At 38.8% G+C, this 27,966-nt stretch overlaps 4 protein-coding genes across 7 annotated transcripts in view; 2 read left to right on the forward strand and 2 right to left on the reverse strand.

Moving 5' to 3' along the window:
• The window catches only part of LOC106643045 (arrestin homolog), a 47,830-nt gene extending 23,647 nt beyond the window's left edge, over positions 1–24,183 (forward strand). Inside the window, exons 6-11 of the mRNA XM_014358016.2 lie at positions 6,651–6,798; positions 13,774–14,013; positions 14,782–14,942; positions 22,992–23,279; positions 23,648–23,961; positions 24,015–24,183. Of these exons, the coding sequence (XP_014213502.2) occupies positions 6,651–6,798; positions 13,774–14,013; positions 14,782–14,942; positions 22,992–23,279; positions 23,648–23,961; positions 24,015–24,183 (1,320 nt within the window). The remainder of the gene's footprint in view (positions 1–6,650; positions 6,799–13,773; positions 14,014–14,781; positions 14,943–22,991; positions 23,280–23,647; positions 23,962–24,014) is intronic.
• LOC106643052 (14 kDa phosphohistidine phosphatase) overlaps positions 1–26,406 on the reverse strand; it is a 71,761-nt gene extending 45,355 nt beyond the window's left edge. Inside the window, exons 1-2 of one of the 2 annotated variants that reach the window (XM_014358028.2) lie at positions 26,356–26,406; positions 25,802–25,969 (exon numbers count right to left, since the gene is read on the reverse strand). In XM_014358028.2, the coding sequence (XP_014213514.2) occupies positions 25,802–25,969; positions 26,356–26,401 (214 nt within the window). In that variant the 5' untranslated portion in view covers positions 26,402–26,406. Of the gene's footprint in view, positions 1–25,801; positions 25,970–26,195; positions 26,291–26,355 lie in introns of those variants that run through there. The other variant, XM_089593303.1, reaches the window with a different exon arrangement.
• Positions 11,610–12,807, reverse strand: LOC149374545 (putative E3 ubiquitin-protein ligase makorin-1). The gene is made up of 3 exons (XM_089593302.1): positions 12,579–12,807; positions 11,975–12,336; positions 11,610–11,884 (listed from the first exon to the last, which is right to left on the reverse strand). Exons 1-3 carry the CDS (start codon positions 12,666–12,668, stop codon positions 11,794–11,796), a joined length of 543 nt encoding a protein of 180 aa, XP_089449428.1. The 5' UTR covers positions 12,669–12,807; the 3' UTR covers positions 11,610–11,793.
• A 58-nt stretch (positions 26,407–26,464) lies between the features above and the next one.
• LOC106642189 (pseudouridylate synthase TRUB2, mitochondrial) lies at positions 26,465–27,965 on the forward strand. 3 transcript variants are annotated; one of them, XM_014356896.2, is made up of 5 exons: positions 26,465–26,489; positions 26,699–26,842; positions 26,921–27,329; positions 27,400–27,536; positions 27,618–27,965. In XM_014356896.2, exons 2-5 carry the CDS (start codon positions 26,716–26,718, stop codon positions 27,887–27,889), a joined length of 945 nt encoding a protein of 314 aa, XP_014212382.2. In that variant the 5' UTR covers positions 26,465–26,489; positions 26,699–26,715; the 3' UTR covers positions 27,890–27,965. The 3 variants fall into 3 exon arrangements, with proteins under 3 accessions (XP_014212382.2, XP_089449427.1, XP_089449426.1); XM_089593301.1 differs by having other exon boundaries at positions 26,485–26,546; XM_089593300.1 differs by lacking the exon at positions 26,465–26,489 and adding an exon at positions 26,505–26,546 and having other exon boundaries at positions 26,723–26,842.
• The last annotated feature ends 1 nt before the right edge of the window (position 27,966 follows it).

The raw sequence follows: 27,966 nt of genomic DNA on the forward strand, positions 1-27,966 counted from the left end.
GTATGGCTAATAAAGCGTAAGAGAAAATATGGGTAGGCGTGGAGAAGGGGTGGGGGTTGTGGAAAGTCTGTCAGGGATATAAATATACATAGTATAGCGTGTAGGTAGCGGTAGCCACTTTTGGCGTTCGATAAAGTTTGGGACGAGTTGTGGCGCGGCCTCGAGCTGTATATTGCGAACTTCGACTGGGACGGACTCGTAATTATTGATACGTGCAAATTCATACTACTCTGCCTGTCGTGAAGCGGGGTATTGCTGTACCCCTGTGTACCTTGTACGTATACGTGTTGGTTGGAGGCAAAATGAGTCGAAGCTATTTTTTTTTTTTTTTTTTTTTTTTTTTTTTGTAGCCATCATTATTATGTACCGAGTGCGGGTGTGCCGTTTGATTGGTTTTTGACGTGTCTGAAAATAGCGGCCCCACGTTTCAAGCAGAGGATAAATCTTAAAATGGACAGGGGGTGCGGTCTCGACGATAAGCCGAGTCGTATACCGCGAGCGTTTTATTACACCATGAGTGGGGTGTTGCGCGACGAGAGAATTTTGGGTACAACGTGCGTCATTGCGACGAATTGAAACTCTGTTTTTTACTTGTAAGTTTTCATTAGCTGTATGTTATTTACCTCCGACTGCTACGAGTGCATTTTTAATCGTCCTACATAAAATATACCTGATCGATGCTTGCCATTTAAATTATACTCAAGAAAAAGATTTATGGGTAAAAGAAACAGCTAACTCTCACACAGCATCCGAGCAAACGGAAGCCAGCAGTTGTACACATCAGCCGAAAGGCTAAACGCACGTGTACATGTTATACACGGGGCATAAAAACATGGACGAAGAAGAGGGGCTATGTCGTCTGACCGAGTCGCGCATCTCCCCGCGACCATCAGCTTTGTTGGTTTGTTTTACCATTGCTGACGTCAGGCCTATATAGCTCCCCCTGTCCGACCCGACCTCGACCCTGACCTCGACCCCCCCCCTCTTTTCAACGGCTCTACCGCGATATGCCGGTTATAATATCGGTCCACTGTGAATTTATTCAACAGCCGCTTGTTCCCGTACATCCCGCGTTACCGGCTCATCCACTCTCCCCGGCTGATGCTTCGCGTCGTCTTTGTCCCTTCGCCTCGGGAGAGCAACACCGAAAATAAACACACAGCGAGCGAAGGAGCCGCAAGGGGGTGGAGCTGATGATCTTTGATAATTCACGGAGCTGAGCCCCCACCGGAAGAGCAGAGGTGCCGTGTATACGTATACAGAGTGCGACGAATAAGGGAAATCGTTCACGTGCCACCGACGGCGACGACGATACGGCGAACTTTCCAGTGGCGCTCTTGAGTCGAGAGAGTGACGGGTGAGGAGGGCCCAATAGCCCCGTAGGGGGAAAGAGTAAACGCGCGTGATCGATCGAATCATTATCGCTATTGGATTGAGCTGCGTGTGTGTGTGACACACAACGTATGAAGTGGGGGACGCCGTGTTGTCTTTTTCGAGGGGTACGGCGGTGTGGGGTTTGATTGTTTTTTTTTTTTTTCCCCAAAAGCCCTTCCTTCTGTTCTCGACGAGGAAGGCTCGGCGGAAAAATTGATTGGCTACTCCAGATTGGGGTACATCTCGCCAAACGAAAACTCTTTTTTTTTTTTTTTTTTTTCTTCCTTCTCCTCTTTCCAGTGGGTTGATATTTAAAAGTTGTTTCAGGCGCGTGTTTGCGTGTGTCAAAGAAAAGCGCGACGAAAGCCTAAGTATATCATGTACATGAGAGTCTCGGAAGGAAAAAGCGCAGAAATGTGAAAAAAAAAAACAAACAAACAAAAAGCGCAAGCTCAAGAAACTCGGAACGCCCTTTTATTCGCTCGTCGGCTGAAAAGAAACAAAAAAAGCTTTTTTTTTTTCTATGGTACATACAGTTACCTGCAACCCCCTCTCCGCGACTTTCACCTATATACGTATACTTTAACGCACTCTGTGCACTTGCGGCAAGCGAACTTTTTGCAGCCAAGGCGTCAAGTACATCTTCCATGCAGTACTACTCGAGGGTTCCATCCCCCCCTTCCCTTATGTACGCGCATTGAAGAAAATACCAGCGACAGAGTATCGTGCGGGGACTTTTATACCTATATAGTATACACAGCGTTTCAGGCTCCCTGTGTACTTCTTCCCCGTAAGCTCTCGAGGGCTTTCATTGTCAACTTTTAATGCAACTGGTGGGCACGCGTATGTATTTATATACATTCATTTATACGTGTATACCCTTGACTTGGGGGGGGGGGGGTTACCTTCGCAGTGACGGGCTTTATTCTCCGCGGGAAATGAAAGCGCCGCTGAATTCGCTCTTCGCTCGCTCGTGTTGCATTAATGATCGGGCTTGCTTTGTTTTTGACCAAAGTGGCTGGTGTGCGTGTTTGCAGTTTGACTCCTCGTATCAGTGTTTGCTTGTTACGAAACTCATTACGGTTGCGTCGACCAACTTTTGGCAAGTAATTAAACACACGTGTTACAAACTGTTTGCTTTGTTGGCTCGATCGGCTCGAGTCATACTTTGACAGCGTGTATAAAAATTAATGCATAGGGGATTCGACAAAAAAATTCACCGGTACACGAGGTAGAGACTTGATAGTCGTAAGATCGGGTAACTTATTGTTTACACTGCTTTCATTGAATTTTCGAACAAGTGCGGAAGACCGAAGTTTATCTCTTGCTTTTAATTAAATTCTGGTAATCAGTGGCACTCGAGATTAGCGTTGAAAAGACATACAGGCCGTCTACTGGAAAAATCGAGTTTAGAATTTAAATTGACACGGACAGCATTGAATTTTGCTTTTTCATTCACGCTTTTCCATTGATAAATCGGTCTTTTTTAAAAACGATTGCGTAACGAGTTAACTAAAGGGGGAAATAATAGTACGGCGTTGCGCAACTTTTTACAGAAGAGTCTCATCGAGATATCCCACGTCAGGGGGGTATAACTAGCAGTGGCCGATTTTGTCCGTCAAAATGGAACCAATGTATAAACAACACAGCTTCAACTCTATCGTAGAAATATTTAATACTACCTGAACATTATATATCATTATAAATAAGTAATTATCCTTGTATCATCTCTTACGATATAAGAAATAATTGTATATCAGAAACGAGTAGGTGTTCTTCGAAAAGCGCTTTATTAAATTTCTTATGATTACAGTAGTAAAAAGAAAGTGTATCTTGTTAAGTTTGTATTGATTTCTTTCGAAACAAAAGGAGATGAAGGGTAATTAAAAAAGGAAGAATGTTACACTGCTTCCCTTGTTGGAGTCCTGAGATGTTTTAATTTGTGACTTATGAAGGAAAAATTCCAGATAATATACAGGAAATCTGAAGAGGAGGAATTTCATCTAATAAGACATCGATGAAGGAACAAAAGTAAAAAAAAAAAAAAAAATTAAACTTACTTTACTTTTGTTTATTTGGTATGATTGTTTGAACAAATTTTTTGCTCTTCACGAGATAAAAACGAAGAATTTGTCTAAAATACTTAGAAAATAGTGACCAATCAATCCCATGGCACCTGTTTCTCCAATTAATGTCAATGCAAACAAAAACATATCGAGTATACGTGACATTTGCAAATTAATAGATTAAAGTGCAACTCGTATACCTGCGGTCTGGCAAAGACGTGCTCCGTATGAAATTCAATGAGATAGTCAATGTATGCGCGCAATAATACAACAGCTCACGAGGACAACACGACATACACTTGATGTCCCTTAATTAAATGATTCGAATCGATGCAATTCTTCTTCGTGGGCATGTACACACGTAAACATTCGAGATTTCGATACGGGGTCGGGATATTGGAAATAACTCGAATGCCCGCGAGACGTGTAAAATCTGCGAGGCGAATTTTAGTCGCGACCAAGTATGCATGCAATGCGTGGTGCATGTATCAATACCATGAAATGGAAAAGGTTGATTGTAACGAGATTACAAAAAATTTGTTTCTCGGTACATTTTATTTTATAGTACTTACCCGGAGTGTTTCCATGGTGAAAAAAAATCATGCTCATAGTATTATTGTTTAATAAAGACTTTTGCGTTATTTGCCGATAGTTTGTTCTTCAAATATTTGGTGGAAGAAAAAAAAAAAAAGAAACAATTGAACCAACATCGGACCGATCCTCAGTTGTCTCAATCTTTGATACTAATCCACAAACTTCGAACACGCGAGGAAGAAATACAATGAAAAAAATTTATTGGAACGATAACAAAATATTCCGGATCCAAAAGTTTAATTTCGATGTAGCCGGGCAGTAAAATTCTCACCATACCAATTTCCTTTCAGTTTCAAGACTAAAATTACAGATGGATTTATGAATCCTATTAATAAAACGCAAAACGATGTAACCTCGTGTTGCGCGTGTACGTTCGCGCGCGACTCCGAGAGTGTCCTGTCTGCTGAAATTATTCGCGCCAGCCGGCAATAAATCGAGGAACACCAATAAAAATCCAATTTCACCGCCCAGCGAGGAAAAAAAAAAAAAATGTATTTTCTTCCTCCTTTAAACCATCACTTTTTCATCCTCCATTTCGCGCGATAACGCATCAGCTCGACGTGAATTTCAATAAACGAAAAAAAGTGCACCAGCTCGTCCCTGTAGATACACGAAGCGGATGCGGACGTGCATTATGAAAAATCAAACGTCGCGGCTGACCAATGCCAAATGTGCTGCGATAGTTTGCGCAATGTGTCAAAAAACAAGAGGGCGGATCCGAGAAGCACACATTACTTCGAGCGCTGGCTTCCGCGGCTATATGATTTGGAGCGCTGCCAGGCGCTTATTACGTACTTAATTAGATATTACAGGGCGTCTCGAGAGCGTGTCCGGCGTTTTAAGCTCCAACGTTACTTCGAAGCTAAATATCGGCCGGTCATTTCGCAAGCCATTAGTTTCGAAGACTAATTTTTTTTTTTTTTTTTTTTTTTTTTCTCTTGTTTCATTACAACAAAATAATAGTAGCGCCTTTTTACGGGTAGAGGAGAGTTTTTTGTTTTGCAGACTCTTCATTTCCTCTTTTTTTTTATGGTGCAATGTTTCTCCGCTGTGTAAAATAAAAACAACCAAGTAAGTACGACAAACTCGCGAGTGCGCGAAAGTCTTCGGCCAACGTTTGTATACGTGGCTGATCAATATCAAGTTACACGGTGCTGCGCGGTAAAGAGGAAAAAAAAAAAAAAAAAAAAAGAATTTCACGAATGAATGCACGAAGCCTCAAAGTTTGTTTTCCTGCAAATGTACACAGGAAAAACTTGGTTTCTGAAAAGTGAGTGCTCCCAAGCTTGGGCTGATGACATTTGACGTGAATAAAAAAGTTGGGCTTTCCAAAGCAAAGCCTGCATGCATACACGCGCGCGCTGGCGAGTGGAGCAAAGGGACGGCAAACAATGGTCCGTTTTGAATTCTGCTTGCGAGTCTGCACACCCTTACAGTGACGGTATTATTTACGCGAACAAAGTCACGTGTACGTACAAAGGGACGAGAGAGAGAGAGAGAGATATCGATTCCACGTGTGAGGACCAGTGCGCAAGTTATATCTCACGTCGCGGTTGGCTTACTCTCCAACACCTCTGTGACAGCAATATTGCGTCTCTGTACAGTATATGTATGTGCAGCCTCGACTCCTCTCCTCCCTGACTGATCATCTTTTACGGCGCATTATTGCAGCCGTAAATCCTTGGGAGCTTTTGCCATGTCCACCGAGTAATCTTTTACATTTTTTTTTTTTTTTTTTTTTGTACGTTTGTACATACAACAATCAGTCGTACAAGAAACTTTAATTAAATTCTTCGGTCCGAGTTATTAAACTTGTCGTAGTTGTGTGCTTTGGGCACAGAAAATATATACATTATCGATGGGTACGGACTTCAAACTTTTAACGCGTAAAAGAAAAATTTCATGTCAAAGAATATATCGATTCGGTACCGTATAGTAACACACTGGCCATTAGTTAGTAAATAATTCAAAAGCATAATATGAAGGCGTGTTAGCTGGTTGAGTTTTTTTGTTTCAACTTTTTTTTCCTGACCCAAATATGCCTTTGTACCACTAGAACCAATTCTCCGTGGACGGCTGTCTCGTTGTTGCAGTGACGTACACGCAGAAAAGAATTACAGGAATTTTTACCGTAAAAGCAACGGTAATCCTGTGATAATTTGTCATTACGTAAATTTTTACAGTAGAAGTTCATAAATTTTTACCGTAGTTTACAGTAATTTTTATGGTAACTGTAAAATTTATCCAAAATTCACTATAATTTTTACTGTACGGCAACGGTAAAATTTCCCCTGAAAGAGTATATATAGCTATAGGCCGCAGGGTCACGTGGGCTGGAGGGGAACATCTACTGAAAAATTTATGTAATGACAAATTATCACAGGATTACCGTTGCTTTTACGGTAAAAATTCCTGTAATTCTTTTCTGCGTGTATCGACACGACTACCCGTGTTTAAAATGTCATTAACTAACACAAAACTTTGTTTGTTAGAGTATCGGGGGGAAAAAAAAGTCGTTATCTCAACCCTCTTTTGCCTGAAATGAAATTACTCGCGTACTTCCGGACAGTAGTGTTTTAAATGTAAACCAAATACATGTACTTATTATTTTTCCAGGAAGTCCTTATCAAAAGGTTTTACCCCAACGCCCACCCCTTTGCGATGTCAGTGACACCTCTAGCGCCACCGTCTGTTCAGTTAGTACCGGCCAAAGAGTACAACGGGGCTCCAATAGGCACCAGCTACGACATACGAGTTTACGTAGGCAAGTACTTTTTGTTTTTTCTATCTTTTAAAAATAGATGCTACTTTTTGTTCTCTAACATCTACACCTGACCATCTTTCGATGGCAATCATCAAAGAGTATACCTATACAGAGCGCATTTTGTAAAATATGGGAAAAGGGATATTATACCTAGACGAAAGCCAGAATTGTTTTTTTTTTTTTTTTTTACCCTCTGAGATATCATCGAAAGAGCGGGAGAGATCCACATTTGGTATGAATTCGCCGGAAGGTAGACGTACAAAAAAATTTAATGCGAGTTTTCAGGAAAGAACAGACGTTGAAAATTTGCGCGCTTTTCCGCGTGTATACGCGTTGGATATTAAATTTACGTTTTAAGCTACATTCTCGCCAATTAAAAATACTCCACGCTCTTTGTAAAGCTTCAAATAATGTGTGCACACGTTTTCGCGTAATTGACTTTTACGAAATTCAAACTTAAAAGTAATTATAATGAGTATACTCGCGTACGTGGGTAAAAACAACGAGGTTCAGCAAAGTATTCAATGTCGACTGGTAAGAAACTTGATCGTGCATTTTTGAGCGAAAATATCGAATGTTGAAACAATCGGTCAAGTTACCAGATTCGGCAGTGCATCAAATTTATTTTACACACGCGCTTTAAAAGTATGGATTTTATTCGAGAGTTAATTGAAACAAAAGTTATTCATTTTTAGCTATTGAATATTGACTAATGTTGGATAAATTTCGTGTTTTTGATTTTTTAAAAAAAAGGTTCGTTTTAACCATATCTTTAAGGTTTTTTTGATGCCACTTGATAAAAAAAAGTGCGCACTGAGTTTTTGCCTACGAATGTTTCTGCGAGAATACGGATTTAGCGCGGTCGATATTTGACGGAAAACAAGAGATTGATGTAACAATAACTCTGAGCGATTTATACGAGTTTACGTGTAGAGTTGTGCAAAGCAACATGACACTAGTGCCCATTGTTACGTAACAACGGCATTTGTTTTCCTCTGCTGATGCTGGATGGAAAAAATAAAATAAACTTAGCACTTAGAAGTGACACGAAAAATTGGTGATCCGTGCAAAATCAAAGTAAGCAGGAGTAGGAGAAGTGCTCAACCAAACTCACGATTTAACTCATGATAAAATACGTTAAAAAAAAAAAAAAAAAAAATTAGAGGAGCGAAAACGAATTTTTTTTTGAAATCTCAGAAAAGTACGTAGTCACCGCTCTATTTATAGAAAGTTTATGTACCTCTTTTGAGCTTAGCCACCAACCACTACCAACTTGTCGACCTCCACTCGTAGATGAAGTCTGGATGTACACTCCAATGAACTTTGCGTGATTTATAACGCAAAAACTCGCCCCTCTTCTCTTTTTTTTCTTCCCCCTCTATCTATCTGTTTTATATACACCACGAAATGTAAAGTAAAAAAAAAGTCAGCAACACGTCAGCCTTGCATTTTTTTCTCTTCATGTATGTATGTATGTACGTATATATGAGCTAGCAGTGTCTAACTCTCTCTCTCTCTCTCGGCTAGAAATCGGTAAATAACCAGAGGGTGAACTTTATGTTCACGCAGCCGGTGTGCACGGAGATATACGCGGGCAGTAGGGTACAAGAAAAAAAGGAGAGGCCACTGCTGTCCGGTGGTTATATAAAGCGATACACGTACCCTTACACATTAGAGCGATTTTGTGAAAAACCATGGGGGAGTAAGGAATTAGAAGAAGTAAATGAAATAAGATATTTAGGATATATACTACAGAAAAATGGGAGAAATGATAGGCATATAGAAGAAAGGAAAAGAAAAGCAGTGATAGCTATGAAAAATGCATGGAGCATAGGAGAAAGAATATTTAAGAATAGCTACAAAAGGAGAAGAAAATTATTTACAGCCCTAGTAGAAAGTATAGCGCTATTTGGTGCGGAAGTGTGGGGATGGGAAGAAGAAGAAAGACTAGAAAGTATACAGAGAAGATATATGAAATGGATAATAGGATTAGACAGCAATACACCAAATTATATAGTGGAGGAGGAGTGTAGATTAGAAAGGATGAGTATAAAAGCGTTAAGGAGAGCGTTAAAGTTTGAAGAGAAAATTAGGGAGTCAGACATAAAATTAGTAAAAGAATGCATAAGGGAAAAGGACAAGGACAAGGAAAGAGAGAGAATAGGAAAAGATTCAAAAAAGAGAGCTGAATTACTACGGGAAGAGAAAGTAAAAGAAACAAGATTTATGAAAGGAGTAGAATTTAGGGAGGAAGTAAGAGAAAAAATATTAATGAACAAGGAAAGAAAAGAAAAAGAGAAGAGAATGGAAAAGATAGAGAATTCACGGTACAACAGAACATATAAAGGTATAAGAACAGAAGATGAACCAGAATACTTGAAAAAGGATATGCCATTAAAAGATAGAAAGTTAGTAGCAAGGTTTAGATGCGGAAATGAATGCAGAAGTAGAGAATACTGGAAAGGAGAGGAGGATAAGAAGTGTAGATTATGCAAGGAGGAGGAAGAAGATCTTAGACACATACTAAAGATTTGCGGAGATACGAGAAATGAAGAAGAAATGGAAAAAATACTAAGCCATGATGCAAAAGAGATAGAAGTGCTAAGAAAAGTAATCAGAAAAAGGAAGGAGTCAGAAAAGATCTAAAAGATAAAAAAAAAAAGTATGCAGAAAGTTAAGGTAGTAAAGAGAGAAGAAGGATTATTAGGACAAGAAAGAAGAGAGAAAAAGAAATGCAAGAAAGAATGAAGAATACAAAAAATATATGGACAATTTAAAGAAAAAAGTTGTTAATTTTTGAAATTTTTGATAGTTAAGTAGTATTAGAAAATTTGTTTACTGAATTAAATATAGGAAATTTTTGATAATTTTGATAATTTAAGTTTTGTAGAATTGGAATTGTAGTGATATTAAATTTGTTTTATTTCAATATTATTTTAAAAAAGAAAAAGTAGAATATTAAGAACAGTTAAAGTAAAAATAAATATATTATATAGCGTAGATTAAGTAGATATTAAATGTACAAAATGTTACGGAACCCCTCCAAACCCGTAAGGGACGGAGTATGAAATAAATAAAAAAATAAAAATAAAAATTGTGAAAAACCATCCATCACGGGGTTGAAAAATTAAGATTTGGTCATTTGAAAAATTCATTTAATTTACGGGCGATTCGTTAATTTTTGTCGTATTTGGTAAATTTTGTTAAATTATATAAAATTTAATTTTTTAACGAGTTTTGTTCTTTTCATCGATCCCTTTGAAGCTGCTCAAATTTCACGAATGAAGGTAATCATTGGAAAAGAAAAAGTAAGCTATAAATAAAGACGAGGCAAAATCCACTATTAACGGGCAAGTGAGAGTTGATAACGCGATCAAGAGCCGATGTCGTTAGTCGCAGAATCAATTGCAGAAAAGTTTCTCACTCCGAGTAAATGACTTTTTGTTTTTCTTGCTTAGTTTTGGTATCGATTTTTTTTTTTTTTTTTTTTTTACAAATTACACCAATTTCTTGTATACGTTTTTTTACAACCTTATTCGTTCAGCTAGTTTTAGCTGTATATTGCTGTACTAAAAAAAAAAAAAAAAGCTTTTTACATTTTACGAGGGTACATTTTCGCCTTTTATTTTACGAAAGAGAGAGAGGGAAAAAAAAGGAAAAAAACAAAACCCTCCAATATAAAATCGAATAATCGACCAACAAAGGACGAGAGTGGGCGCGTACCTATACACGAAGCCTAAAATTTTCATTTTGCGGAACTCACAGCAGCGGCATACAACGGAAAAATATGTATACACCTTACAGCCACAGCAGCGAGTCAGATCATGCAAAATGCATATTAAAGCCACGAGTTTCCGCGCAAAGAGGACTATTGCATATGGAGGGGGTGGCGCGGGCCAGTCGACTACAACAGATGTGTACATCTCCTCTTCCTCCTCTCGTAAAAGTTTATTACGGCTGGCGAATTTTTGTGAGTGTCATCGTGTGTTATACCTTCGCAAAAATAGCTGACCACGAGAGCGGACGCGAGAAGGTAATAGTGGTAATACGGAAGCTGGGAAGTCGTCCCTTTGCAAAAGCCCTTCGTTTTTCTCTTTCGGGAGTTATACATGTATATACTTTGTGTGTTTGTGTGTTCCCTCAAAGTGTCAATAATTTTCTTCGGTCTGAGTGGAAAATAAGGGCACGTGGCGTACAGCATGAAAATAATAAATGACGCTGGTGCGTCTTGCTATGTATACACAATGGTATTTCATGAGGAACGCAAATAAATTGACGCCAGCTGAGGAGGGGTTGTTATTCAAATCCGCACGTCAGTGCAAGAAAAATAGCTAGAATACAATACATCACGTTTCAGGATCAAATTTACGTGCACGCAATACGAGAATGGCTCAAAGATCGTTAACAAGATGAGTTTTGATGAATATCTCGCTTGGAGTTGCGGAAAAATGTGACATCAAATGAAAATGTAATAAATGCGGGATTCATGATAGTTCTAAAAGAAATCCTGTTCATCTAATTGCTTTTTATGAATGTGCTTGGGTCAGCCTAATTTACGTTGTGATTGCGACTCTCACAGTATTGCAAAGTTAATTATCTTGGATGCGTAATTATTTATAGTTAGTGTTGCTTTTGTTATTACTATATACTATAAACATTACTACAACATTTTGTTGTTTACTTTTGTATTTAGGACTAGAGCAAATAGTTTAATTACAATATGACCACAGAGTGATGTACGTAATATGGTGTAAAACAATTGCTTAGTACAAAATGTATAAAAGGTTACGTATAATAAAGAGAAACAAAAATATAGAAAAGTATCGTATATTTGGTGTGTAGATTAATTATTTACACGGTATATATATGACTGGAAAATTCGTTGCGTCTGCTTAAAAAAATATACTTTATAATCTATTGGCGAGTAAAAAACGGTCAGAAATCGTTCGCTGCGTGAGTTTATTTTTCAAAACAGCAGTTACTTCATTTTGGGCATTATGAGTCCAGCCATCGGTGCTGATAAGGACAGTTTACACCTGATTGGCAGAAACCATAGCCAAACTGAAAGTATCTGCAATCAATGAACCTGTGAAAAAAAAAAACCAAACAAAAAACGTTTTTAACCACAGCGTTTACACATTTTTCATTAAGCGCAAAAGTATAACATATAAATTACCTTCGACTATCTTCGGTTTCCATGGCAATTCGACGAGGTTGTACCATAGAAGGTATCGCAGAGTCAAAATTAATCCACGAGCACTTCTTTTTCCCACTTTTCGAGTCAACTCGTACATCACTGGAAGCCATGAACTGTGATGGCGTTCGACAAACTGGACAATTTTTTTTCGCTGATAGCATACGCGGAGGTTGGATGTTCGCATCGGCAGGCGAGCGCCACCTTTTCAAACAACTCCAGCAAAACTTATGATTGCAATTAATCAAGATGCCGTATTTCTGCGGCGGTCTTTTCATCAGTATAACTTCCAAGCAGATGCTACACATGTCGTCATCTTTGTTCGATGCATTTAATGTAGACACCTGTAAATAAGTCATTACAGTATGTAGTAGTAAAAAATTCATTTAAAATTAGGAAGTTATTCTGAATTACTTGCAAGATAACAGTAGTAATTAACTTTGAATTTTTAGTATTTTTATCGTAAGAGCTAACGTATAAAAACACTTTGTTGCAAAATACAACAATAAAATGTAATCACGTACAATATGAAATTAAAATATTTCAATAATTTCAACGCGTACAAAAAAAATTTCGTACTACTTACAAATTCTGTTGAACCCAATTTATCTTTGCATTCACTGTCGGCGGGTTGATGGAATTCGTCATCCCGAGAACCGTCAGAGACTTTGTCCATCCTCGTACAATTGTCACTTATGTAAATCTATACCGATGTTACCTCTAGCAAAACTCAAGCTGGAGTGAACTTCAGTGGTGTGAATCAGGCTCAGTATGCGTACAATAAGTGATGACTAAAACTTACCTGAATAACTTTTTCTAATAAGTGGAAAAGTGAAAGTTCGAACCTCTCGTTAGCGTAGGGGAAACTCTTCTCAAGACCACTAGACATTTTCCACTCGTAAGTAGATACTTTTGAAAGTTTCACTAACGTAACACATGAATCATCAATTCATCATAAAAGTGGTCTGTTCAGAAAAATAGTAATTACTATAAGAGGATGAATTGCCTTGCCAAAATTTTGGGCGTGATAAATTTAAATATAGTATTTCATTTTGTAATCGTAATTTACATTTACTTTAAGTACAACACTATTGTATAGTTGAAACATAATATAAGGACAAAATTGTCTAGTTATTTACATCGAATCCGATGAAAATGACTCAAGTTAGCTTAAAAATTTATTACGTGTGCTCAGAATTGGCTACACGTGTAATGATAATTAATTGAACAATACTTATCTTGTGATCAAAGCTTTTCGTACGGACAAAATAGAGTATGTATGTATATATGTTTACAAGCTTTGTTAAGGTGAAAAAATATTGATTTTTCGGAAATAACATTTTTGTTTACTTCTCTGTTTGGATGGCTAATTTTTTTCCGAAAGTTTTTTTTGTATTCTCAAACACATGTATTATAATTATGAACAAAACTATCATTAGTAATTTGTATTAGCTAGATTAAGCTGGGTTTTCAGGAAAATTTGTGTAAAGGTAACATGTCCTATAATCGAATCTCAAAAGACATGTCAGTACTAGTCACTAATAATTAATGTAGGTCTAAGTCGGATGAAGAAGCTCCCCAAGGCCAAAAGGTTAAATGCAACGTAAAACCGATTAACTGATAAAACCCCAATTGAACCCCAAGTTTCACAAATTAACACCATACTTGCTACCCTGTGAAAAAAAATTCAGTAACGCTATCGTGCTCCAATCGATGTTTCCCAGTAGGTATGATTATAATGTATGCAAACTAACGTGAACCACGTTCATTATTATTCACAGCTGACAGGCCGGACGAGAAGTTGACGAGAAAAATGCAAATCATAAGGATGGGCTTGCGAGTGATCCAGGGACCTCCTCCGACAAGTATCGGCGCCATCAGATTCCCATCTCATTTTTCCTGGCACCCTCACCCACCGGCATCTCTGGCTAACGAGTCGTCAGTCGTCGACGCCAACAAATTGCCAAGAGAAAAAAGCAGCAGTTGCCTCGAAAATGAGAACGAAATAAAGTCTGAAGAGGGTAAATAATGCTCCATTAAGTATACAACTACTCGTGTACCCATACATATACATATAACAAGTCTCGAGGGAGCCGGGAACAAAATGAAAGAAAGCTCGGATATCGTTTCCACGAGAACAGCAACTTGTAAAAATACGAGAACGTTATTTCAAACGGAAATTGTATGCAAATTAAAACACAATAGGGAAATACATATAGTTACATTTCCCGGTATTCCCGAGACTATAACATCAAAAATCTCTGCAACGAGATCGTTGGAACGTTTCAATTGTTTTCGCGATCTTAGTTCCCTCCTCCATCTTATACCGCGTACGTACGTATACCCGTCATCAAAGTGGCAACATAAATCTCGTGATTTAACGGCTCGATCGTAAAATTGTGAAACAACACTCGGTGTAGGTCATGTCATGCCTATACACTCCAATCATCGTCTCCGATGGCCCGTGGGGTAATTGAGCCGTCATTTGAGATTCAAATTTGGATGAACGGAATCGAAGATAAAGCCAACAAATGTTTTGTTTCCGGGAGAAAAAAGCACCGCTTACTCGATAGAGCGTTTTTTTTTCTTTTTTTCTTTTTCATTTCGGTCGGATGGAACGAAAAAGGTTGGTAAAAACTGACATACCGGAATTACAAAAAGAAGATTGAAACGCCAACTTTGTGCCTTTGCAACGGAAAAAAAAACAAAAAAAACAATTAACTGACAGAACCAAAGCCCCTTTTTTACTTTTAATCCTCTCCCTCTCACTCACGTTTTACACATTGCAGAACCGATCCCCCACGCAGTGGTGGAGAAGCAATTTTTACTGAGCGACGGCCGAGTCCGGCTGGAAGCCAGCCTCGACCGCGCGAATTACTCGCACGGCGACGCGATCACCGTCAGCGTCAACGTCGTCAACAACAGCGGCAAGTCCGTCAAAAGGATCGAGGTGAGACGCATGAAAAAAAAAAGCCCATTTGATACCTACCTTAATCTTTTCCTCCACAATCTTCGTGAAACAAATGAGCCCGGAGGAGAAAAATCGCAGTGAAATTTACGAGACGCGCGTGGAAGCTGAGGGAGACTTGACTCGGGTGTCGGGGAATCCGCGCGAGCTTTTCGACTGCACGCGCGCGCGACGCGATAAGAGAAGCTGCAAGTACTGGCGTATACACATCTGCAGGGAGACGTGTGCTGAAATCGTAAAAGGTTCGGAATACGATTGCGTAAAGTGGGTTTTCCAGTAGCCTTAGGAAAAAAAGTGAAATTTCACGTATCTGAGTATACGTCGATACAAGCGAGTAGGTGTATATGTATGTATAGGGTGCACAGAGGGAGAAATAATGAAAATAAGATGTTTGAGACGATAAGATGCGAGACCATTTTTAGACAAGGTCTTTCGTGAAATCGATGCAGGCCTTCACACCTCTGATCCATAGGCGAACGCGGTTTCAAAGATTCTACTTAGGGAACGCTCGCGTGGATGGTAAATCATTGACGAGTCGTACTCGATGGAGGAAATTTTTTTTTTTTTTTTCCATGGCGTACATTGTACTGTTGGTTAGCCATCACTATCACTAGCCTGAACACGCACATGTACATTTGTAGACGCTAAATACGTAGTTTTGCGTATATGTATACGCCATGTAATCTGTGACGATGAATTTAATTCAAATACGTGATTTATCAAATAATACTATTAATTTTTATCTTTACAAGCTGTACAAACACCTACAATTTTTTATACATATTTTTAATAAAGTGGGCAAAAATTTGCATAAAACATATATGGATTGTTTCACGATGAATGCAATATAAACTCAGATGCGTAAAGTGGTATGTCAAAAATGTGGTATTTGTAATTTTTTTTAAAGTTATGTATTTATGTAAACTTCAAGTCCTGGCTCTAAAAACCCATGTCAGCTTTAATATATTTTTTAAAAGTTTTGAAAGAGCATTACCGTTTTGAAACTACCATTGAAACATTAAAATTGTAATTTTGAAGTCCAAAACGAGAATTTAGTAGTTAATATCATTGATTAAACAACGTTTATCACCTAGTATACTCTTATACAATTCACCATCTTCGATGAAAAATTTAAAGGTCACCGAGTTGAATAGCATTGAAGAAACAATCCGTTATAGTATACCTTAACTAATTTTTACAAGCTACACTCAAATTTAGGATATCAAGAAAATTTTACGGTGTATTAAGCTACTCCAGTATATGAAACGATCCAATTCAAAGGCTCCAAGAGAGTATCACTTTATCACACAAAAATGTGTCAAAAGTTGTGGACCCTATACTATTACTCCGCGTACTCGCCTAAAGATACTTTTTTCGACTCAAAAAATCTAATAATGAATTGAAACAGCAGTTGACAAAATTAAAAAAAAAAAGTTTTAACTCGCTCGAACATATACATGTAGTAACAAAGTTTTCATTAAATGATCAATACGTACGGGGCTATGAATCAATTTAACGCTTGAACAACTCTTGCATAGCATAATTCAAATGGAAAAGGACAGTAATAGGTTAATTTGGGTGTGTTGGCAATGTTGACATTAACTAAATATACATATACATAATTACAACTAGTACTTTCTTTTTGCATTCAAAATCAATCTTTGTCAAGTTGCTCGATTAGTGCGCTGTTTCGAAACTGCCAATACGAAGAAGAGCATTATATTAAACAAAAGCTCGACGACTCGGGTCTCTTTAGCACGTGTATGGGTAACCTGAAAACAGCAGCATGAGAAGAAAAAAAAGGTCAAGCAAAAATTTACATTAATTAACAATTATCACCCTCGCAATGGGCTCCCAACGGCAGAGACGGCTTATCTTATCTTTCGCCGATCCAAAAGACCCGAAGAAGAACAAAAACTTAAGACTATTCGCACGCGCGGGCTCACCTTGCCCACCTATGTGTACACGTCTCGGCGACTCATGTAGGTTACGAGAGTGCGTTAGTTTGCTCTCGTCGCAAGTGTTTTAGAAATAAAGAACCATTAAGAAGCCGAGAACAAAACCCGACCCAACTTACTCATAATTCACATTGTAACTGCGCATACCTCGATAGGTATTTTTTTTTTTTTTTTTTTTTTTATCAGCTGGTCGTGCTCTGCTGTTGTTGTACTGCACGTTGTAAGATATAAAAACGCGCAGAGTCCGACCGAGGGTTACAGTTGCTACCAGACCAAGATGAAGTACGCATTAGTGTTCGCGATATTGGCGGTGGTGGCCATCAGCCGAAGTCACTCGTTTGGTGATTGGGATGATATTACGAGTTTATTTGATTGGGATTACGATTCACAGGAGGATGGTACGTATATTTTTTTAAGAATTTTTTTATGTACCACCCATAGTTTTGATATAATGGAGAAAAAAAAAAATTATTTACAATTTTTAGATTCCTCTGCAGTTAACAAAACTAATGACTTGAAAATGATCAATGATCAACTTTCCAAGATAGGCAAGGATCTCGAGATGTTGTTGAAGCGGAACAGTACATAGTCATTTATACATCCTCAAAGTTAAATAATCATTTTCCTTCACATACCGATTTATGCAGACTATTATGTAGTATATTTTGTACGTCAAACTTTCTTTTTTAATACACTGTCAAAATTAAATTGTATTATTATTATTATTTCAATACCATTCGCCCTGTTAATTAGTTCATTGCTGTTTTTATAGTTGGGGCACTCTTTTTTCACACCTTGAGGTAGTGTAGCTATCGGTAAATCAATTGTCTTTTAACGATTTTGTTGAAACTCAGACTATATATACTCTGTAAAAAATAGGCACTAGCTTTATACAGTGTAAAATTTTCAAAAATCCTATCTCACCGTTTTCGAGATATTTGTGACCAAAGTCGGACTTTTTAACATGGGAAATAAGAAATAAGTATAGGCAAAACCTCCGATTGAATAAGGTATTTACTAATATTGCAAAAAACTAATATATAATCAAGTTATGCCATTGTGGGCATAAACAGGAGATATAACACATTCGGATATCAATATTTTTAAAAACGATAGTGAAATTCGAAGATAACCCTAATGCGCGGAAAGTCGCTCGTTTCACTGCTGGACCTTTCATTTGAAAATTTCGTCATTGGAAAATGTAAATTGAAAACACTTAATTTCATTACGTACAGCTGAAGAAAAAAAAAAATTGAATGTCTGCAAAGTATTTGTTCAACGCTTGCATACATAAGTGAGTGCAAATTTGAGGATAAAACTTGGCCTAATTTCTTTTTTATCTTCCAAGTGGATTTTATTACCTACATTCAAAAAGAGCAAAAATATTTTACAATCGTCCGTGATGCCATTACTCAAACGTCCCATTCACAAAAGGAATTCTCCAAAATGTCCAAAGGCCTCGAATCGCAAATTTGAAAGCTCCCCGTCATCGATAACTCATGAATTAGAAAAAAAAAAAAAAAAAAAATGAACCGCAGCGGCATCAGCGCGGTATAATGACAGATTAAACAGATAAAAAATCCACACCACGTTCCCCCCGCGTGTCGGAGAACGGCGCAACGCAGGAGCAAATTTACGCGTTACACCCAAACACGGCATAAATCAGTGGAACAAGAAGCGCAGCGGTGAGAGTCATCCCAAGGGTGCACTCGAGTTTGAAGCGCTTCGCGATCGAAAGCCATTACAACGCCTCCCGCGTGGCACACACGGCGCGACGCCGACTCGAGACTGCACAGCAGGTATATATTGCATAATCCAGTCACGCGTGTGTGCAACGGTCACGAGCTCGGTATGGCAATCGACTACGCAGCTTTGCACCAGCTGGTGATTCATCTCCGGCGTTATGATAGTATGGATGTTATACGTAGCAAGCGGAAAATTCGCTTACTTTGCGATGAAGAATTATGGGTTACATTCCACGTTCGAGAGAGATCGGGTGCACTGCCAAAAGTCGGCTCGTTGGGCAATTTGCCGTGTCGAGCGAAAAAACCCGGCGTGTTTCCTTTCGTGTGCAACGACGTGGTGTATAATTATACAATTGTTAAAAAGTGTCACTCTGTTGACGTGTCACGGGCTGTTGCAGGAAACTGTTTATTGCCGATAAACAAAAAACAAAAACAAAAAAACCAAATCAGCGCAAAGAAGGAAAGAACCGTGGCATTCCACAGATTTACTTTTTGGGAAGGAATTAGTCTCGTTGAATTCGCTTCCTGTACTCACGTGGCTCGTAGCTGAGATTTTTTCTGGCCATCATTACCGTCCGAAGCACACACAGTACGAATCAAATTAGGGATGCTTCCACAACAAATGGGACTTTAATGCAAGGGATCGACTTTTCGCTTGGGTGGAGACAAATTGAATGGGTATACCCGATACTCCGTCTGGGCGAACTAATATAATTGATGCCTTGGAGTAATCAATCTTTCTGACGAGGTAACTTTATTTGCGATCTAATTTGCAGGTGCAGTAATTTGAATCAATTGATCGTTGTGCGAGTATAAATACACATAGTGTGCACGCGTGCAATAAAATTGTAGAAATTCTTTTCCTATCGAATGGTTAGAGTTGCGCATGTGAAAACATCGATGAATGGGAAATGATGCGGATGTTGTCAAGAGCGGATGGAAAGAAAACTCGGCACGGTAGACAATCGGCGGGCTTAGTGAATCGAAAAAGAGTGATCATCCGATGATGAACTTTGCGCTATTCAAACTATGTCGCTTGAACGTCAATGGTGCTCGAATGCGTTTCGTGTTTTCGTATTGTATATAAGGACACCTATATGTTTCAACGATACCGATTTTTCGCTGAATTAGATAATTGGAGCAACTTGGAAAAAAACGTCTCGAGAAAACTTTCGGTAGACAAAACACACTCGTAGAAACTTTTGAAAAACTTACACAAATCTCATGGATATAGGAATCATCAAGTTGCACTTAGTCCTTACACGACTAGTACGTGTACAAAAAAAACCCCCAACCACTGGATGTAGTTGCCCATGAGTATGTACAAGGTCACGCGATAAATCAACTTTGCGTTACATATACCTTACACGTGCGTGACGTATATACACAAAAGCTGATGGTATTTTGATGGTTATCAGCTGGACACGTAATTATCAGGGTTACGATGGGTCACCTAGACGTGTAAGTACTTTTATTGATAAATTGGCGGGTGGATGATAACAAAGGCTTCGTTTCTCACTAAACGCCCCGAAAAAATACCAAGCGCTTCCTCAACTAATAAGCTGCAAGAAAAATAATATAGTGTATACCCTTGTTGTTGGTAAATATATTTTTAGTTGGAAAAAAAAGAAATGTTTTTGTTTCAATAGGAGGAGTAACGCGATTAAGACTATATTGCAGGGGAGGACCAAAAATCCAAAAACGCAAGGTTTACGCAAACAAACGCCCGCGAATCGTCGATCGGCATCGCAATTGCCGGTAACGGCTGCATCATCTCCAAGTACACGCGCACGTGGACGGCGACCCGGGAGAGTAGCAGCGATTAGATTATCGATTTGGGGCTGCACACGACTCTCGCCCACCCACCCCGAACCGATAAACCATTTTGCGATACCTGCCGTGGATGTATATTTGCACGGATTAGTTGAACTCGGCGGGACAACTGTATACGCCCGTCTCCTACTCTCGTTTCCCCGTGAATGTTTCGGCCCGGCTTGATGAACGGGGTTGTTTGCAACTCTACAATCGTGACTCGTGTCCATAATTATACGCATAGACGGAGGCAAGCGAGGGAGGAGGTGCGCGTTTAGGTATTTTACAGTATGGCACTAGTATATACAAATTAAAATAATAACCAAAACCGAGGCGTATACTTGTACGAGCATGAGCTAATGGCGCGGCTGTCGCAGTCGTAATCAATATTTACGGGATTATTCATGCGAGCACTAAGCTGGAGACAATAGCAGCCAAACAACCGGCAAATAAAAAATGTTACTTTGAGTGTATACCCTTTTACTCATTTGGTAACATAAAGGGGGCTACCCCCCACATAAATGTGGTTTAGTTAGTTTTGAGGGTATACCCATCAGAGTAAAATTTATCATTTGATGCTACGATAATTGACTGCTACCATATTAAGCGACATTTGATGAGCAAAATCAAATAAAATGCATGTATCGTAACGTGTGTGAGTACTTAATGATTGATTTTGAAGTATAGCTATAGTATCTCGAAATACACGGTTTATAGGGGGGTTGGGCTGCAGGACGTGACAAATCACAGTGGTCAAATTGGTCATTCGTCGACGCAGGAAGCACGTGTCGCTACACATTGTTGTTAGGGGATACTCTCTCTCTCTCTCTCTCTCGTGTGTACAGCCCGGCGTGTAATACATAATACACCCATCACTGACAAAGATTCACTCCATACTGAGTTTCTTCCGTGTATATATATGTACCGCTATGTATACACCACGTCCAGCTCGATTTTCCCGTGTACCTATATAAACAATGGCCACGAGTAGACGTACTTAATACGCGTACAAGTCCATCGCGCGTTGGATGTGCATAAATTATACTCAACGGCTAGCTTGTCAATTTCGGTTGTAAAGTACCTATACCACCTATATAAACTACGCGTGCGGGGGCTAACATGACAATGACAGATTATCAATTCGACGCGTAGGTACATGATTTCGTGTTTGTCTCGTGACTTGGAAATCCCTGTACAAACAGTATGGCATGGGTGTATGAGGAAAATATCGCGTTTTTGTCCATATAGATGATGTATACAAATATAATTGTAATACGTAAATCGCGAAAAAAAAGGGTGTCACCACCACTGTAACCCTCGTTCATGATTTTTCCCTCACTCGTACATGGTATATTACGAGTAAAACGAGCTTTATCTCAAAGGTGTGCCTTGAAAAATTTTTTTACTAAAATGAGAGACAAAAACGGGATATTTTTTGTGGATTTTGTATGCGTGTGTGTTTAAAGCTCGAGCACAGCAGCAACAGGCGAATGGACAAAGTGAAAAAAAAGATTTTGCGGAGCTTCCCTTCGATCGTGAAGAGAACAAAAAAAAATGGCTTTTCTTTTATGGCGGTATACTATAGTGGAAAATGAAAAATGTGCAAGGGAGTATAGATGATATTATATGCGTATCCGAGTTTGTATTTCTACTGCCATTGTTGCGGGTATTTTGTTGGTGTTGTAGGGTATCGCGGGACGGATTGAAAATTTGATTGAAAAAACGTACGGTACCTAGGTATATACCTACAACGTGGCAAAATCGCTGTTAGTTTTAACAAATAAGAGACTCGAGCGAAACGTATGTCGAAGAAATTATCATTCGAACGAAGTAACAATCGCGTGGTACGAATTTTAACACGTGCGAGGGTAATTTGCTTGTCCGTCCGAGAGGACTGTATTTTCTGGTGTTTTTCAGGTATAAAATTACAGTGCCGAGTACGCGCGTGCAGGTACCGAAATCAATAATTTTCAATCGTAGTTCATCGGAAATACGGGGAGTACGGCGTACTAAATTTTTTTTTTTTTTTTATCGATACGTATATAAGCCTTTGGTGAAGTCTCGCAAGGTATAGATTTTAAGGTGGGATTAATGTTACCATTGTGAGGGGGAAAAGAAAAAAAATTATTTGTTTCATGCGCGTAATGAAAAACTCCCGCTCTCGCGCGTGATGGATCCTCGAAATATAACGATCCGTTGATTTCGAACAGCCACTATTGTGCCCGGAATCGCGATTGAAATTCTCATCTCTGGAATGCACGTGGTATTGAAATTTCGCTTGTGCCGAGGGGGAAAAAAAAAAAAAGAAAAAAGTTTTTTTTTTTCATTGTCATCAATTACTGGAAAACTCACCTCTGAAACTTTTACAAAGAACGAAAAATGTTTAAACGCGAAAGAAAGAACCGTAGCCGCAGCAGCCGATAGGTATAAAAACCAAAGTGCTTTTTCCCCCAACGAGTACCTGTGCAATTAAAAAAAAAGATAACTTTAGAGCATTCGCCCCGTGCGTTCTCCAGGTGGACATAGTTCAGCACGTGGACGTGTGCATGTTCAGCAACGGCAAGTTCAAGAACGTGGTGGCGCAGCTGTCGCCGCGGGAGGACTGTCCAGTGGAGCCTGGCTTCAGTTTGTCCCGTACCTACGTGCTCAGACCGGAAAAGGGTTCGACGAAGAATTGGATCGCCCTGGAGGATGATCCGGGTTACCCGAAGGGTGGCGGCAATCTCGCTTCCACCGTAGTCTGCAAAAGCGAGAACCCCGAGGACCGCAACGTCTTTGCCATCTACGTCTCCTACTACGTCAAGGTAAACATTCCACCCGATCCATCCGTTTCCCTGAGTTTTCGTGGAAAAACCCCTATATACACAGCTGGTGGTGTTGAGATGGCAAAAATTGCATTGTAAATGTGTCGATTATCGCTGGAGATACTTTCATCCCCCCAAAAGATTTGGAATACGGGGATGTTGCGTTTTACGCTAATGAGAGAGAGCATGGTATTTTCGGGTGCAAACTTTCAACAATGGCAAAAGAATCGAGTTCGCGTAATGCCGTTTGTTGAACTAACTTCGCCCTATCTATATTATTATTATTATTTAGCGTTAAAGCAGATAATCCTTAAAAAAATGTTTTGGTCTTATTTTCGTGTCTTTGTGATGAAAAAACAAAAATCCAGGTAAAGCTCGTGGTGTCCCCGATGGGCGAGTGGATAGGCGGGGTCGTGTCCCTGAAGCTGCCCTTCACCCTGATGCACACCCGAAGCGAACTGGAAACGTTGAACTCGCCGTCGCCGCCCTACACGCCCTCCCGCATCCTCGAGAAGATCGAGACGATAGACGACCTGAACGACGACTCGTTGCCCTTCATCGACAAGGACAGCACGAGCGACGAGGACAACCAGAACGACTCGCCGGACAAGCATGCACCCGACGCCGAACTCAATACCACCACCACCACCACCCATCATAGGACTGCACGGAACAACGAGGGGTAAGCTCTTTTTTTCTTTTGCGTTGCCTATGAAATAACGCGTCTTTCTCCAGAACGAGCCCAACTACCACGACGACAGTAGTGACGGCAAGCGTGAAGGCGGCAGCGTTGGAAGACGAAGGCACGGGTATGAGGAACAAAAAGCGCCGGGAGAGCATGGCCAACGTCGATCTGATCGAGCGGTTCGACGAGCCGTCGGTGGCGACGAGGCGCAGTACCTGAGAAGAGGAGCCGAGCCGGGGCCTCGGCCGCAACTTCAAGGGGTTGACGCTGGCGTTGCCCTTGGTGGCCGCGGGAGGGGAGGGGAGCTCCGCATCGGCCGCGGGCTGCAAGCAGGGCTTCAGCGTCCACCGGGCCTGGTGTTGCTTCAGGCGAGCCTCCTAGCCTCGTTCATTCATTAACTTGCTGCACCTATATGATGTTTGTCAAGGGATACTTGAGAAGCTTGCTGTGTGTTTTTTTTCTTTTTTCTTCTTGTTTTTTTTTTTTTCATTCCACTGGACGTAAATAGAACAAATGAGAGAATTGTGGTGCAGTATATTTATGCATACATAATTGTTGTGTCCTAGCGAGGTGTTTCGGCTCGACTTATTAAGACTATCATTATTATTATCATTGAGAAACAAGCTGGTCTTGTTCTCGTGTCGTAGCGGGGTTTTAGCGATTTCGAAAATTCGTTTGCGGAATGTAGTATATTGCACGCGTTTTTCGCTGAATGTACGTATGTTGTAATTGTGCGCACTTGTGAGGTAAACCTGTCTTTCGATACTTTTGTTTTTTTTTGTTCGGGTGCTCAAAAACAGATTGTAAATATAATCGTGAGTATCTCCTTGGTATGGTTAAAAACATTATTTTAACGTTTGTGCATTTGTGTGTGCGTGTTGAAATGTTTCAAAAAAAGCGCCTACCTTGTGTGTCATAAACATGAATCAGTTTATTTGTTTTTTTTTTTTTTTTTCACCACACAATATTTGCACGTATCAGTTTTGTAAAAGATTCAATGACTCGAATACCAAAGTACTTGAGAGAGAATTTTCATAATAGTGTTGCTTCTCCTAACAAAACAGTAGTTTATTGTTATTTCGAAAGAAATTCGTGTTCTGTGTTGATTTTCATTGAGAAATTGTACAGCCAATCAACGATATGTAAGACAAAACCGAAACAAGTATGCGCAATAACAGATTTATAAATAACAGTCATACCTAAACAATAAATATAATACCGTTTCATTGCAGATATAAACAAGAAATATGGGTTACTTTTGTCAATTTTTGTTAATAATAAGAAAAATTATACTCCACAAAAAGGTGTCTTGATGTTTGTGTTTCGAATGCTTTTTCAATTTTTTTATGTAAATTTTAATCTTTTTCATGATACTGAGAAAATTTCAACTGCCACACAAAAATGCATAATTTTCCTGTACATAAAACTGTTTGGCTTTTTGATTACTACAAAATCGGACAAAAATATGACTCACAAACACATATAAAAATTTAAAATATTGTACGTAAATAGCTTAAGAAACAACATCATTTACAAGTCAGACAATTTTAAGTTTTCAAGTGTATAACTATATTCCATTCGTAAGAAATTATTTAACCATCCCTGATTTTCGTGCATCATCAACGTTTTTATTTCACAGAAGCAGTTTTCAGTCAGTAATATGTAAATATTTACCAGCAGGCCTGATTATTTGTAAATTTGTGAATTTCCTGTACATATGATTTCGAGTGTAACGATGTATTATCAAGTATGATTAATTTTAAAATAAAGAAAAATTGAATATTGTGAAGGCATGGATTAAAAAAAACACTCTAAAAAATGTACGTTATTTACTTACCATGGTAGTCGCATCGTTGGTAGCCTCTCACAATTTTCTTTTCCATCCCATTATCCTTGACATGTATCAAAATGTATTTGAAAACTCCATTGGGATCGATATCCACATCAACCACTTTGTTTAGCGTTTCAGACATCGTGGATAAACTATGCTTGCTTGAAAATTTGCCTAATGAAACGCAAAAAAAAAAAAAAATTTCAGTAAGTAAGTAGTACATCACTGCATCAAACATTTTTTAGCGACACTTAACACAAGTAAGTAGATAGCAAATGACTATTGATCGTTAGAATTATCGAATATATTGGACTATTTATTATTGTTCGATAAGAATTAGAACAAACGAATCATCAACGAAACAAAGTAAAACACCGAAAACACAACAAAAACTCATAACCTCGAAATTCACGGTTCTAACGATTCACCTTCCGTACTTATTAAATACACGTTGTTTGAATTAGTACTCAAGAAAAATTATCACAGCTTTTTTTTCAGTAAAAATTTCAGCTAGTTAAAAAAACTACGCTACTATGTTCTTTTCCAAAAAAAGAAAATACCTTGCAGAGTTCGCCGGGCGAAAGTCAAAACAATTGAAGAAGACATGTGACAAAAATACTCCCCCTCCCCCTTCCGCGCGCGCATCTAATCTAGCAGACACACGCGACATGCAAGTACAACAACAACAACAAAAGTGAGACCAATGTTTTTTGTTAAATCAACGAAATGTCCAATTACCAGCTAGATATAAGTAGTGTTGTATAGTTTTTTTTTCGTAATATAATTTTTAATTCTCCTAAAATTTTTGCTTGGTAAAAGTTGGTTGGAGATTGAGACTTGCACAAAGGGTTATGCAAATTCTGTTATTTATATTGAAAACTTTATTTTGCATTTAACTTATAGCAACTGTATGGTAAATTATGACAGCGTACACGAGAAACGCTCAGTTAGTGTGGAATGTGCTGAACGGAGTGTTTAACATTTACAAACCATCCGGAGTCCATCCTCTTACAGTTAGAAGCACAATAATCTCAAATTTGTGCAGAGGTAAAAATAGTCTTTTAATTTTTTTGACAGAAAGACTGCTGATTACTCATATCATTTCAATTACTTTTAATAATGTAGATCTTAACGAATTGGATGTAAGACCTCCAATGGAGCATGTGAGCATTGAGGGGCCAACAAATAAAGAAATGAGGGTCACAGTGAGGGACAGCTATGCAGATCATCCACTTGTTGTTGGACCACGTTATTTGCCAGATAACTTCAAAATGGCTTTTGCAAACAAACTGCCTGTGGAAGCCTCTGGAGTTATGATTTGTGGAGTCAATTCTGGTACAGCATTGACTTATAAGTTGAAACAAGCTTGTTTAACGAAATTCTACAGGGTAAAAGGCATTTTGGGACAAGCAAGAGTGGATAACTACATCACAGGTTCAATTTTGGAAAAGGCAACTTGGAAAAAAGTCAAGAGAGGCAATATCGATCGGATCTGTGCAGCAGTACAAGCTGCCCACCAGAAAAAAATGTTTGAGTAAGATTTTAATTTATTAAACTGAATTAACAGGTTAACTGTGCATTTTTTAACGTTTAAATTCCCTTAGAAATTCCGGAATAGACATACAGAGTCAAGAAGCATTTGATCTAGCTGCAAAGGGTCTAATAAGACCAGCAGACCAGCAAATTCCTACAATATATTCCATAAAATGTGTTGATTTCAAACCACCTGAATTTACTTTGGGTAATTAACATAATTGGAGATTTTGTTACTTTTTTTTATCTTAACTTTATAATTAACATCATTATTGCATTTACATTTTAGAGATCGTCTGCATTAATGAAGACGATGAATACCTGAAGTCGTTAGTTTCTGAAATAGGGTACCGAGTTAAGAGTGTGGCTCATTGCAGTTACATACAGTGCTCTCAGTTTGGTCATTTTAATGTCAAGGATTCGTTATTGTCCAAACACTGGGATTTACAAAATATTTTGGACAGCGTTAGTCAGTGTCATAGGACAATAAAAGAAAATCCGTACATGATAAAACAAGAGCATGCAAATCTTGTACCAGCCCAAGCCGTGGCGCAGCAATAAGAAAAAAAAAAAAAAAAAAAGTGATAAAAACGCATTGTACATACTAAATGTAAAATAATGTTAAGTTAAAACAATAG

This window comes from Copidosoma floridanum, unplaced genomic scaffold, assembly GCF_036245765.1.
Source record: "Copidosoma floridanum isolate Cflo_tuat_1 unplaced genomic scaffold, Cflo_Japanese_pri ptg000019l, whole genome shotgun sequence".
Lineage (NCBI taxonomy): Eukaryota > Metazoa > Arthropoda > Insecta > Hymenoptera > Encyrtidae > Copidosoma > Copidosoma floridanum.